Source organism: Microcaecilia unicolor, chromosome 9 (genome assembly GCF_901765095.1).
Source record: "Microcaecilia unicolor chromosome 9, aMicUni1.1, whole genome shotgun sequence".
Taxonomy (NCBI): domain Eukaryota; kingdom Metazoa; phylum Chordata; class Amphibia; order Gymnophiona; family Siphonopidae; genus Microcaecilia; species Microcaecilia unicolor.
Window position 1 is genome coordinate 225,544,272 of NC_044039.1, and position 13,753 is coordinate 225,558,024.

At 45.2% G+C, this 13,753-nt stretch overlaps 1 protein-coding gene across 3 annotated transcripts in view; it reads right to left on the minus strand.

The window, feature by feature from the left end:
- YLPM1 (YLP motif containing 1) overlaps positions 1-13,753 on the minus strand; it is a 336,188-nt gene that overhangs the window by 142,791 nt on the left and 179,644 nt on the right. For all 3 annotated transcript variants that reach the window (XM_030213961.1, XM_030213959.1, XM_030213958.1), the window contains 2 exons: positions 10,814-10,997; positions 10,468-10,607 (listed from right to left, as the gene is read on the minus strand). In XM_030213961.1, coding sequence (XP_030069821.1) covers positions 10,468-10,607; positions 10,814-10,997 — 324 coding nt within the window. The remainder of the gene's footprint in view (positions 1-10,467; positions 10,608-10,813; positions 10,998-13,753) is intronic.

Consider the following 13,753-nt stretch of genomic DNA (forward strand, 5'->3'; position numbering starts at 1 on the left):
GGATACAAATGCAACAAATAAATAAATAAACAAACAAACAAAAATGAGGATGTTATAATGCCTTTGTATCTCTCCATGGTGCAACAAACACCACGAATATTGTGTTCAATTCTGGTCACCGCATCTCAAAAAAAGATATAGTGGAATTAGAAAAGGTGCAGGGAAGGGTGACGAAATGATAAAGGGGATGGGACGACTTTCCTATGAGGAAAGGCTAAAGCGGCTGGGGCTCTTCAGCTTGAAGCAAAGACGGCTGAGGGGAGATATGATAGAGGTCTATAAAATTTATTTATTTATAACATTTGTATCCCACATTTTCCCACCTATTTGCAGGCTCAATGTGGCTTACATAATTCCGTAAGTGGTGATTACCAGCTCTGGATAGGAGAAATACATAGTTGGGGTAAAGGGACAAATTAGGTTAGGTTACAAGAGGAAAGTTCGTCCTACGATAAGAGCTAAAGGTAACAGGTTGAACTTCATTCATGACAAAGAAAGCTTGAACAATTAAGATTATTAAACTGGAAATCAAGATAATTAGCAAAAACAGTTGAGATATAGAGAATACATGTTGTATAGTTGCATTATGTTAATTTGAATTATGATCAGTTGCTATTGTATACTTTCTTAAATAAATAAAATAATGAGTGGAGTGGAAAGGGTAGAAGTGAAGCGTCTGTTTACTCTTTTCAAAAATACTAGGACTAGGGGGGCATTCGAGTAGTAAATTTAAAACGAATCAGAAAAAATATTTCTTCACTCAACGTGTAATTAAACTCTGGAATTCATTGCCAGAGAATGCAATAAAAGCAGTTAGATTAGCTGGGTTTAAAAAAGGTTTGGATAGCTTCCTAAAGGAAAGTCCATAAGCCACTATTAAAATGGACTTGGGGACGATCCATTGCTTATTTCTAGGATAAGCAGCATAAAATGTATTGTACTGTTTTGGGATCTTGCCAGGTACTTGTAACCTGGACTGACCGCTGTTGGAAACAGGATGCTGGGTTTCATGGACCTTTCGGTCTATCCCAGTATGGCAATACTTATGTGGGGAAGGAACAGAGGAGACCTATCCTCATTGAAGGCATCTAGGGTAATGCTGGTGCATCCTAGGCAGAGTGAGCAGTAGAGTGAACATTTTGCGTTGGCTGAAATGGCAAAGAGGTCCAAGCAAGGATATCCCCACTTGCTTAAGAGTTCAGATGAGGTGTTGGGGTTAAGGGACCATTTATGAGGGTCCAATTTTTAGATGATGAAGAGAAATGGCAAAATACCAGGTCCGAGTCTCCTGGCAGAGGCATAGTGACCCTGAGCTGCCTGTTGTTTAAGAAGATCACCACTACCTGGTTGTTTGGATGAGGAGGCATCTGTGCAGATCCAAATCACAGTACACTGCATGGAGTTTGAGCTGATTGATGTGAAAAGATTATTTGTGCTGGGTCCAAAGACCCTGCATTCTAGTTAGAGCTGGATAGGCCCCCCAGGCCAGCATAGAAGCATCAATGGCGATAGTGAGATGGAGTGGTTGAGGTCTGAAGGAGAAACATGATAGACTGGGGAAGTGCACCAACCACTGGAAGGCCTGATGAAGATCCTGAGGAATCGGAAAAAGTGTGGAGGGGGGCAGTGTTTGTTTTTGTTGGTCCCAAAGGCATTTGAGGTGCTATTGAAGTGGTCATATGTGAAGTCTGGCATGTGGTACCAGTAGAATTATGGATACTATGTGGCCTAGCAGTTTGAGAATGTTGCATGTCAAAGTCTTGGTTGTGACATAGAGGCAGGTATGTCATGCTGCAATGGCCTCCCTTCAGGAGACAGACAGTTGCTGAGATGGTCTGTCTCTAATGAAAGTCAGGGATTGCATTGGCCAAAGGTGAGATTTATAAAGGTTCACAATGAACCCCAATTTTTGAAGGGTCTGCTGTATAGTGCAAAGGCTGATTCTCAAGTCAATCTGAGTGAGCTGACAGGAGCCAGTCGTCCAGATAAAGAGAAAGGCCCTGTTTATGCAGGTGGGCTGCTACTACTGCAAGACACTTTTGGAGGAGAGGAAAGGCCGAAGAGAAGGACCTTGCACTGGTAATGGAAGCCAAAAAAGGTGATGGCAGCTGAAAAAGGTGAATCTGAAGAATTTCCAATGCCGAGGGCAAATGCAGTTGTGAGTGTAAACGTCTTTGAAGTTGAGGGAAGCGAGCCACTCATTTTTGAGGAAGGGCAGAATGCTCACAAGAGAAGTCATTCTGCATTTTTCTCTTTTGAGGTGGAGGTTGAGCCATCAAAGATTGTGAATAGCCCGAAACAACGAGTAAAAACTTGGAGTAGATTATCATGTAAGAGACCTCCTCTACTGCATTGTTCCACAGTAGCTTGTCCAGCTCTGCGGCCAGAATGTTAATTTTTTTATTTATTGATATTTGATATACCGCAAGTCACCATGTGGCACCTGGATGGTTTACAATAAACTCAGAAGAGCGTTCAGAAAAAGAAAAAAACAAAAGACAACATGTATTGAAAGAAGTACATAGTGGTGCAGTGTGTTGGAGGGAGGGAGGTAGTAGTCAAGTAGGTATTCTTGGACGCTCAGGCGGTACCCCGCAGAGACAATGCTGAGAATCCATTTGTCTGTTGTGACGGTTCTGCATTTCAGTGTGAAGTGGCTGAGCCTCCCCCTGATCTGCAGTGTGTCAAAAGCTAGGGTTGGATTTCAAGGATGGGCCTTGAAAGGTCACTGCTGTCTAACGATCTCTGACCCTCTGCCATTCGGTGTAAGGATGTTGAGCTGGATGAGAAGGTAGTCAATTGTAAGGTGCACAGCGCTGCCTAGAATAAAACTGGCTGATAGGTACATTGAAAGGAGGATGGTGGGGCTTCCGGTATTGGGAAGTCTGCTCCTGAGATTGATTGGATAGTTCAATTATAGTAGAATAATTGTCCTTGAGTTTGGATACGGTGTCTTTGACCTTATCACCAAAGAGGCTGACACCTAAAGCAGGGTGAATCCGAGACATACATGGAGGTCTTCATGAAGACCTAAGCCTTGAGCCACACTAAGCTGAATGCTGAGATAAGAACCACCGCTGTTCTGTAGGAGGTATTGTATGCGTAATAGTTGGTTTTGATGAGAAGGTAGGTTGCTTCATGAAGAGCCAAAAGTAGCTAAGCAATGGTCTCAGAGCAGTTGGTGGCAGCAGAGGCTGCAGCTTCCTCCAGTTACTGTGAGTGTTGATAATGTAAAATTTGGAGTTGGCAGGCATCAATTTTCAAGGCAAGCATGGCGCTTTGATAAAATCTTGCATCCATAATGATTCTAGTAATCTAGATTCCTTACCCAGAGGAACCTGGAACTGACTTCAAAGAATTGAATTTTTTGATAGCAGATTCTGCAACCATGGAATAGTGAGGAAGTTGTGGTAAGTCATGCACAAGCACCTTTCAGACTTTATACTTGACTTCAACCTGTCTAGAGATAGAAGGCGCTGAGAAGGGTGATTGCCAGTTTCAGGCCCTGGAGCACCTGATGCACGGTTAAGGCAATAATCTGTTTGGCAGACACTGCAGAGGATTTGAGGATAGCAAGGAAGTCATTTTTGCTCACTCTTTTGAAATATTGCCAGGTTACTTGTGACCTGGATTGATCACTGTTGGAAACAAGAAACTGTGTTTGATGGACCTTTGGTCTCTCCCAGTATGGCAAGGCTTATGCTCTTATGTATTGGTTCTGCAGTGGCATTAAGTTCCAGGAGCTTAGAGATTTTCAGCAAGAAGTGGGTATAGGAATAATCCTCCTCAGTTTGCACCTGCATTGGCTTAGGGGCATCTTGAGATGGAGGTGTTGGCACTGTGACCGAGGGTGTGTTCCATTACCATGGTCTGAGATGATGTCGCCAAGGCACGTTCCAAGGAGAAATAGGTAAATGAAGATGGGTCCCAGTGGGATTCTCAACGATGGTGGGAGGGTGCATAGCTTGACCTGGAGTGGGAAGAAGAATCCTGAAGATGAACAGAGGTGCAGAACATACATGTCAAGAGCGGTGCAGCCATATAGGAATGGTTTTGTCGTACAGTGGAGAGAACCGATGGTTGAGGCACAAAGCTGACAGTGGGGGGTGATGAAGGTTGAGGCACTAAGTTGTCTTGATGGGTTGGGCAATGGAACTGAACCTGTAGCAGTATAGATGTGACAGGCTGGTGAAACAAGACTGCACCGTACTGCATGAATTTCTGTGGTAGAGTGAATAAAGAGACAGCCTAATCCTTTCTTAGTGGCAGGGGTGAGGGAAGTGGGGTTAGAAGGGGCATAGAAACTGATGGGTTAATTTTTGGGGACAGAGCTTCAGCAAAGGGAGAAAGCAAGTGTTAGTTTACAGCCACTGAAGCCCATTTAGCAGAGCTTAGAGCTGTTTTTAGGCTCTTATGGTGGGATTTCTTAGAGGCTTTACCTTTGGTAGGGGCCTGCTGCTTCTCCCCCCCCCCCCGGCTGTATGATCAGACCCGGGTCTATTGCTGCCTATGTGGCACTGCAGCCACGTGGGAACACAGCATTAGAGCGGCAGTTCTGTGTGCCTTCTGATGCCTGAAGGCCCCAGACTGCCAATGGAGGAGTGGAGGTGGAGCAATGGATCTGAGGACTATTGGTCGTATCCAACAGGGAGTCTGCAGTCACTGGAATGAGTGCTGCGGCACAAACCTGAGGACTCCTGCGTTGCCTCACCTCCCCCAGCAATGCCAGTACTCAGCCTTGAGAGAGCTTGAGCTGCAGTAGCAATGCCTTGCTGTGTGATTCTAGGAAGCTGGGCTGCTATAAGTAAGAAGCAGCTTATGGCTGCTAGCTGTTCTCCTGATTTTAGTTTTTTTTTTTTTTGCATTGCTTTGAGAAGAGAGGAGAGCTGCAATTTGTCTGGAACAGTTAGAAAATAAAACTTGAGTAGGCAGGGGGAGCTACACTACGTGTGTGAAGTTCCATGCATGCTCAGTAAGCCAAAAGGATTACTTTGCTAGAGAAGATCACCTGCACACTGGATCTGTCAGGAGACGTCACCTAAAAGTGTCTGTATCTACTCTCCTTTTCTCAGAGAAAATAAAGGAAACAAAGTGCCAAAAAACTTGGCTGAGGAAAGAAAAAGGGGAAGACAGACTCTGGCCCCATACAACACAGAGATAAAAATAAGTAAGGAACAAACATTTTTGAAATATAATGCGAACCACCAATGTTCTGAGATGCAAACAGAGGAGACAGTGCAAAGCATCCTCCGTGGAAAACTAAAGACTAACCTGGTCCTGTACAACGCCAGTTGGCAGGAAGAAGTGTGCAGCACAGCAGGCTGCTTCCAAAGGCTTCTAGAAAGTAGAATGCTGGGAAGCATCTCCATGCCGAAGCTCCATCGCTGACGTCACCCATCATCAGTGAGAGTACTATATCCTGCTTGTCCTGTCAGCTCAGTTATCCCCTTATCAATCTCTAAATCCAAAATTATATGCCTTCCTAGTGGGACCTTTTCCATGGGTAGTACTTCCAACATCTTGTCCCTCACTATCAAAATGCCATTTCTCACCCCAACCTTTTTGGGTTCTAAGTAGAATTTGTGGCTGTACACTTTGTTATGAAACAAATACTCATCTGCCCTCTTCAAACGTGTCTCCTGAACAAGAATACATCTGCTTCCAGGTGTATGGCTTCTGTAAAAAGATCCATCCATAAAGCCCCTCATTCCATCCCTCTGACGTTCTTTGGATACAGCTGCCCTTACCCCTACTCCCATTCCCATATTCAACCCTACCATTGACAGGCTTTCTCTAGAGGATCTGTGATATTCGACCCCCCCCCCCACTTATAACCTTTACCATTCATTTATTCCTCCATGCACTCCCCTCACCCATTCACTCCATTATCTTGATTATCCTTACAGTCCTGTGAAATGCTCTTCAACTGGCTGCCCTCATTTCAAGTGTAAGCACCACTGACACCTTCCAAATACTCACTGCTACTGGAGTAGAATTCTTGCTTTCTCTCTTGAAGTCCTGTGTATGTCAAGTAGCGCTATAGAAATTAGTAGTAGTAGTTGATCACACTGGACTGCAAGAGGAGGATTATTCCACAGGAGTCTGCATTCCATTTTTATCCAACAAACCCAATTAACAGATAGATCCTATAAGATGGAGTTTGGATTTCTGGCTATGCAAGGAAATAACATCTCTCCTCACAGGCACCTGAGTACCTTCTGGAGCCAGAAGGTGGATCAGATGTGGTAATGGTCTTTAATTACATCCACCACTTCCTTATTGTTTTGCTATAGTTATTGAAAAAAATGCATTGTATTGCTGCTGAAAACTAATTCTTGCTGCTGGTCGACAGGGGCAGAGGAATGTCTTTTTGTTTGGGGGTGCCAAGCTCCACCCCCAACCCCACCCATGCTCCGCCCCCAGCTCCAGCATTTCCCCACCCTCCTCCCGTGGCATCCAGCATCCTTCCCTACCTTTGAACCCCCACCATAGTGCCCGGAATTTCTCTACTCCCCTCCCCCATAGTCTCCAGCATTTCTTTCCACCTCCTCGCCCTCATGACTTGTTTAGTGCCTTACTTCCCTTCCCTGGGGTGGCTATATTCCAACCAGCACAGCACCAAAAGCATAGAGGCCAGCAGGTGTAGTGCCTTGAGCATCTGTGCATGCTCAAGGCCTGCCTGCTCCCTCCCCCTTCAAACTTCCTATTTCGTGCTCAAGGTCCCACGCCTGCTAGCTTCAGTGCTTTAGGTGCAGGGCCGGTTGGAGTATCACCACCCTGGAGGAGGGAGGTAAGGTACTAAACTCATTGCGGGGGGGGGGGGGGCAAAAAAGATGCAGAAGGAGAAGTAAGAGCCAATGTTCCCTCTAACGACTGAAGCTGACATGAGCAAAAATTCTGTTATATTACCATTGTGAGCACTTCATACAGATAACACTAACACACACACACAGGTAAACAATCACAGGGAGGCTGGAAAGAATTCAACAAGCCATGCTCTGCATGTTTTCCCTTCTTGTTCGCCTGTAGTTTAACTATGTTTATAGCTACCCTGAATTTTACTCAACGGATGAATAGAGCAGCATAGAGGGAAAACTGTTTCTCTCTGAATCTCAAACGGGCACTTATGAACACAGCAGGGAAGGACACCTTCGCTGTCTACTAGTTGCCTCCCCCAGTACTTTAATACTTGTATCTGTCAGCCCTAGCTCACCCGTCCAGCCATGTGAACAGTGATGTTCAGCAGCACTGGAACAGAAATCCTGAGGTTACTGGAAACCATAAAATACTTTACCTATCAATGTTTAAGGAGGTTGGCAAATGGCCACCAGGCTTCAGCTTAGCTAGCCTATAGAAAGCAGCCGAGTTATCAAAGATTATAGCTAATCGAGAGCAGATGTGCTATTTATTATTATTATTATTTATAGCATTTGTATCCCTCATTATCCCACCTATTTGCAGGCTCAATGTGGCTTACATAGTTTTATTATGACAATAACATCACAGGATATCAGATACAATTAGTGATGTGTAGAGCTTGTGTAACGGGGAAAAAAGGGAAGTGATTAGGCGGGTAAGTATAAAAGGTGGACTTTCATAGCTGAGTGGGATGATGATGTGGGTTAGTGCAGCTATGGGTTCTCTTTGTAGGCCTTGTTGAAGAAATATTTGTATTAGCTGTACCTAAAAGAACGGAGGCCACTTCTGCTCCTTGAAATCTTGGAAAAGTCACTTAACCTGCCACTGAATCAGGTAAAAAACTTAAATTGTAAGCCCTCCAGGGACAGGAAATACCTACTGTACCTGAATGTAACCTGCCTTGAGCTATTACTGATAAACACTGCGATCTAAATTAAAATCCAAAACCCAACACCATACATACTGTGAAGTAAACTAAAACATAAATAGCAAGTCTACCATACCACAATATACACAGAACAACCTTCACGCAGTATAAAATATTTAACCACAAATTAAAAATAAAAATATGTAGACAAATATTAATCTTAACTCCCAAAAAACCACAGTGCGACTCCAGAGACAGAGAAAAAATGATGCATGTCCACCTATACTGTGCAAATATAAAGATAACAGATGCAAATTTCAAAAATGGACATATTCCAATCACTACACTATACATTAATATAAATGAAACAAAAAATATGATGATACCATTTTATTGTGCTAAATACATTTTTTAATTGGTTTTCAGAAGCCAAAACCTCTCAGGTCAGGAAAGTATACTACTGTTAACAGTATCTAGTCCTGATCTGAGGATGGGGGTTTTGATCTCTGAAAGTTAGTCAAAAATCTATCAAAATTAGTACAATCGCCTTATTTTCATTTTCTACTTATGAACATTTATTAACACAGCTACAATACTACTTTACCCTAAAGCCAAAAAAATAAATAAAAAAAATATCTACCATTGTCGTCTCTGGTTTCTGCTTTCCTCATCTTCTCTTCACTCTCTCCCTTCCATCCAGCGTATGCCCTCTCTCTCCTTTCCATCCTGCGCCTGCCTTCTCCCCCTTTCCATATGGTGTCTGCCCGTTTCCTCTGCCTCTTCCATGCACTGCCTGCCCTTTCTTTTCCTTCCATCCAAGCCTGTGGCCCCTCTCTCCTTTTTACATGATGCATTCCAGCATCTCCCCTTCTCTCCATCTCTCTCTCTCCTCTCACTGTTCCCAATTACCCTTTCTCACCCCATCCCATAAGTACATAACTATTGCCATAATGGGACAGAAAAAAGGTCCCTCAAGCCCAGTGGCCAATCCAGGTCACAAATACCTAGGAAGATCCCAAAAAAGTACAAAACATTTTATGCTGCTTATCCTAGAAATAAGCAGTGGATTTTCCCCAAATTAATAATGGTCTATGGACTATTCCTTTAGGAAGCCGTCCAGACCCTTTTTAAGCCCCGCTAAGCTAACTGCCTTTACCACGTTCTCTGGCAATGTATTCCAGAGTTTAATTACACATTGAGTGAAGAAACATTTTCTCCGATTTCTCTCTTCTGCTTTCCAGGATCTGCTATTTGATTTTTTTCCCTCTCCTTGTCCACCGTCATTCCTTCTGGCTCCCTATCTCCCAATGTTCAGCAGCTGCCCTCTGTGTCCCCGTCCCTCTCCGTTCCCATGTTCCTCCCCTTCTTTCTCCTTCTCTCCTGCCTCCCACCCCAGGGCCAGCATCTCTCCCTCTTCCTGACTCAGGAAAGATGTCAGGAAGTATTTTTTCACAGAGAGGGTGGTAGACGCTTGGAATGCCCTCCCGCGAGAGGTGGTGGAGATGAAAACGGTAACGGAGTTCAAACATGCGTGGGATATGCATAGAGGAATCCTGTGAAGGAATGGATCCTCAGAAGCTTAGCTGAAATTGGGTGGCGGAGGAGGTGAGGGGGAAGAGGGGGTGGTGGTTGGGAGGCGAGGATAGGGGAGGGCGGACTTATACGGTCTGTACCAGAGCCGCTGATGGGAGAGGGGGTGGTGGTTGGGAGGCGAGGATAGGGGAGGGCGGACTTATACGGTCTGTACCAGAGCCGGTGATGGGAGGCGGGACTGGTGGTTGGGAGGCGGGAAATACTGCTGGGCAGACTTATATGGTCTGTGCCCTGAAAAGGACAGGTACAAATTCAAGGTAAGGTATACACATATGAGTTTGTCTTGGGCAGACTGGATGGACCATGCAGGTCTTTTTCTGCCGTCATCTACTATGTTATTATGTTCTTGCCCCTGCCCCATAATACTGCATCTCATTCACCCCCTCTCCAGATCCAACTTTTCCCAGCCTCCCCTCCCTCATGCGTCCCCTTCTCTTCTGTACACCCCACTTTCGCCTTCTCCTGTCTAGCATTGGTTTTCCTTTTCACTCCACCATCCTTTCTCTTGCCCTTCCCCCTGTGATCTAGCATCATTTTGACTCCTTTCTCAACCCCTCATTCTCCTTCCCCTGTGGTCTGACATCGCTCTACCGCCTCTCTCCATCCCCTTTCCCCTTAGGACTGGCATTACTCTCACTCCTCTCAACCCCCCCCCCCCCTTTTCCCTTCCCCTGTGGTATGTCTGACATCGCTTTTCCCATAAAGTAGCCAACCCAGGTCACAAGTACCTGACAAGATCCCATAACAGTAGAATACATTTTTTTAATTTTTATTTTATTTTAGTTACATTTGTACCCCGCGCTTTCCCACTCATGGCAGGCTCAATGTGGCTTACATATACAGGTACTTATTTGTACCTGGGGCAATAGAGGGTTAAGTGACTTGCCCAGAGTCACAAGGAGCTGTGCCTGAAGTGGGAATCGAACTCAGTTCCCCAGGACCAGAGTCCACCACCCTAACCACTAGGCCACTCCTCCACTCCAATGAAGCAAAGTCTCGCTGCACCACACATGGTCACACAGAACATCTATGATCTAATGTTACAGAGAAACCTTGAATCAGCTAACATATTTAGAGCAGAGTTTTACCTGCAAAAAGAGATGGTCCATGCTCAAAAACAGGCCTGTCTAACTTCCTGTCACGTGTGGGTCTATCAAAGCTTCCTCGCCTGGAAGAGGAATGGTCTTTGCCATCACGGTATGATGAAAGCCTTGAACCTGTGCCTCCCCTGGAACATGATCATAGAAGTACATGTGTATCAGATCTCACAAAGAGGAGAAAAATAAAGTCAAACGTTAGTTATACCTGGATAATTCTACAGCATGTCTACAGATACTAGCACAGCTATAGAAACACTGCCAAATGTACTATGTTTGAATTAAATGCGCACAGATGAATAGCTCAGCTTTTATTTCTAGAGAGTTCATAATATACCTGTTTTCACGGTTTGGTCGGTCCCTCTCGGATCTCTCCCGCTCACGATCTCTATACATTTCCCGTTCACGGTCTCTATCCCTTTCACGTTCCCTCTCCTTTTCAAAGTCACGGTGATCCATACTCTTGTTGCCTTGTCTGTGAAAATATGCATCTCGCTCTCTTTCATAACGGTCTCTGAGGCCTATTTGTTTGAAAGCAGAGAAAGAAAACACAAAGATAAACCAAAAATCCCCCCCAAAAAATCTTGATTTTACCTTCTATAGCAACAAATAAAAATACCATTGAAGCTGTTTGGTTGTCAAGTGTATTTTAGCACTCTCGTAATTTTTACTGAACTAGAAATCAAGTCCCATTCATTCACAGACACAGTACAGCAGAGGCGACAGAAGTGGATGTGTGAAAAAGTAAAGCTCAGGAGTCAAGATGTGGCCTGACTTGTGTGACTCTCTTTGGAGAAAGTTCAAGGATCTTCCTTTTAGTTTTCTACTTTATACTTCTTACCATATGCCACATACCAAGAGGAAAGGGATGGTGAAAGGTCAACTGCCGCTGACCAGAACCTCGTCCCCGATCCAACAACTCTTCATCAATATGTGACAAGTCTTCCATCAAATACCGGATTGTTGAGCCCTGTTGTTAGAGCCGATGGAGGAGCGATGGCACTACTGGGGACGGAAACATCTCTATCTCCACTTGATCTTAATCCACCACCATGTCCTGAGGGAAACCTGAGCGGTTTAGAGGAAGGCCTAGCAGAATCGGAAATCGGTGTCTTCGAAGGCTTGGTCGGAAGGGCTCTACCCCAGGCCGCAGAGGCGGCGAAAGTGGAGCACAACACTCCCGTGGTGGCAACATTAGAATCTATTTGGGGACCGATACAAGAATTGACTTCAACTGCTACTAAAGTGGCCCATCCATCGACTTCATCACCTCACCTTCTCTCCTACCCTCTTCCTCCCTCTTGGCTTTTAATCTCCGTCTCTTTCTTCCCTCCATTTTGCCTTCCCCATTCCACCTAAATACCTCTCGCCTTCTACGCCTGCGTGGCCACACCTCTCCTACTCTCCTCCGCTCTCTTTTACTCCTTCTCTTACTCTCAGCCGGTGACATCAATCCCAATTCTGGCCCTCCTCACCAACTATTATCCCAGCTCTACAGATCTCACCGCGACCTCTCTAACCTCATCTCTATTCCTCTACTCCCCTCCTCTTCTCTGCCCTTCTCTTGCGCCCTATGGAATCCCCGCTCTCTCTGTAACAAACTCCCCTATATCCAGGACCTCTTTATCTCGCGTCACCTCCATCTGCTCGCTATAACAGAAACCTGGCTCTGCCCTGATGACTCTGCTTCAGTCGAAGCCCTCTGCCAAGGTGGTTATCTTTTTTCACATACTCCTCGCCCTACTGGTCGCGGGGGCGGTGTTGGACTACTTCTCTCTCCCTCCTCCAGATTTCAACCCCTTCTTCCACCTCAATCTCACTGTTTTTCCTCCTTTGAAGTCCACTCTATCCGCCTTTTCTCTCCTCTGCCTCTTCGAATAGCGGTCATTTATCATCCCCCTGATAAGTCCCTTTCATCCTTTCTCAGTGACTTTGATGCCTGGCTTGCCTTCTTCCATGATCCTTCCTCCCCCTCTCTCATCCTTGGTGACTTTAATATTCCTGCTAATGATCCTTCCAACTCTTGTATTTCCAAGTTACTCACTTTAACATCCTCCTTTAATCTCCAACTATGTTCCACCTCCCCCACTCATCAAAATGGTCACTGTCTTGATCTCATCTTCTCCTCCAACTGTTCACCCTCTAGTTTCCTTGCCTCTGATCTTCCCCTCTCTGATCACCATCTTATAACTTTCACACTTAAATCTCCTCCCTCCCAGTCCCGTCCTATTGTATCTAATTTATCTAGGAATCTTCACGATATTGACCCTTCATCTCTATCCTCCCATGTTTCAAACCTCCTCTCTACTGTGGCACCATCCACATCTGTCAACGAGGCTGTTTCTTCTTACAACAATACTCTATCCTCTGCCTTAGACACTCTTGCACCTTTGATGACCCACCCTATAAGGCGCACAAAACCCCAACCTTGGCTGACTTCTAATATCCGCTACCTACGTTCCTGTACCCGCTCCGCCGAACGCCTCTGACGGAAATCTCGGGCCCTTGCTGATTTCCTACACTTTAAGTTCATGCTGACCTCCTTCCAATCTGCTCTTTTACGCGCCAAACAGGATTATTATATCCAACTGACCAACTCTCTTGGCTCTAACCCTCGACTTCTCTTCACCACATTGAACTCTCTCCTCAAGGTGCCCCCTCCCCCAACTCCCCCTTCATTATCTCCTCAGACCCTTGCTGAATTCTTTCACGACAAGGTTCAAAAGATAAACCTTGAATTCTCTACCTCGCCACCTCTCCCTCCACTAGTCCGTTCCCCTCTCTCTCCTTCCCCTCATTCTTTTTCCTCCTTTCCTGAAGTTACTATAGAGGAAACTACACTTCTCCTTTCTTCCTCAAAATGTACCAACTGTTCCTCTGATCCCATTCCCACCCACCTTCTTAATGCCATCTCACCTGCTCTTATTCCTTTTATCTGTCACATTCTCAACCTCTCACTTTCCATTGCAACTGTCCCTACTGCCTTTAAACATGCTGTGGTCACACCTCTCCTTAAGAAGCCTTCACTTGACCCTACTTGTCCCTCTAATTACCGACCCATCACCCTCCTTCCTTTTCTCTCCAAATTACTTGAGCGTGCTGTTCACCGCTGCTGCCTTGATTTTCTCTCCTCACATGCTATTCTTGACCCACTACAATCTGGTTTTCGCCCTCTCCACTCAACCAAAACTGATCTTACTAAAGTCTCCAATGACCTATTACTGGCTAAATCCAGAGGTCTCTATTCCATCCTCATTCTTCTTGATCTTTCCGCTGC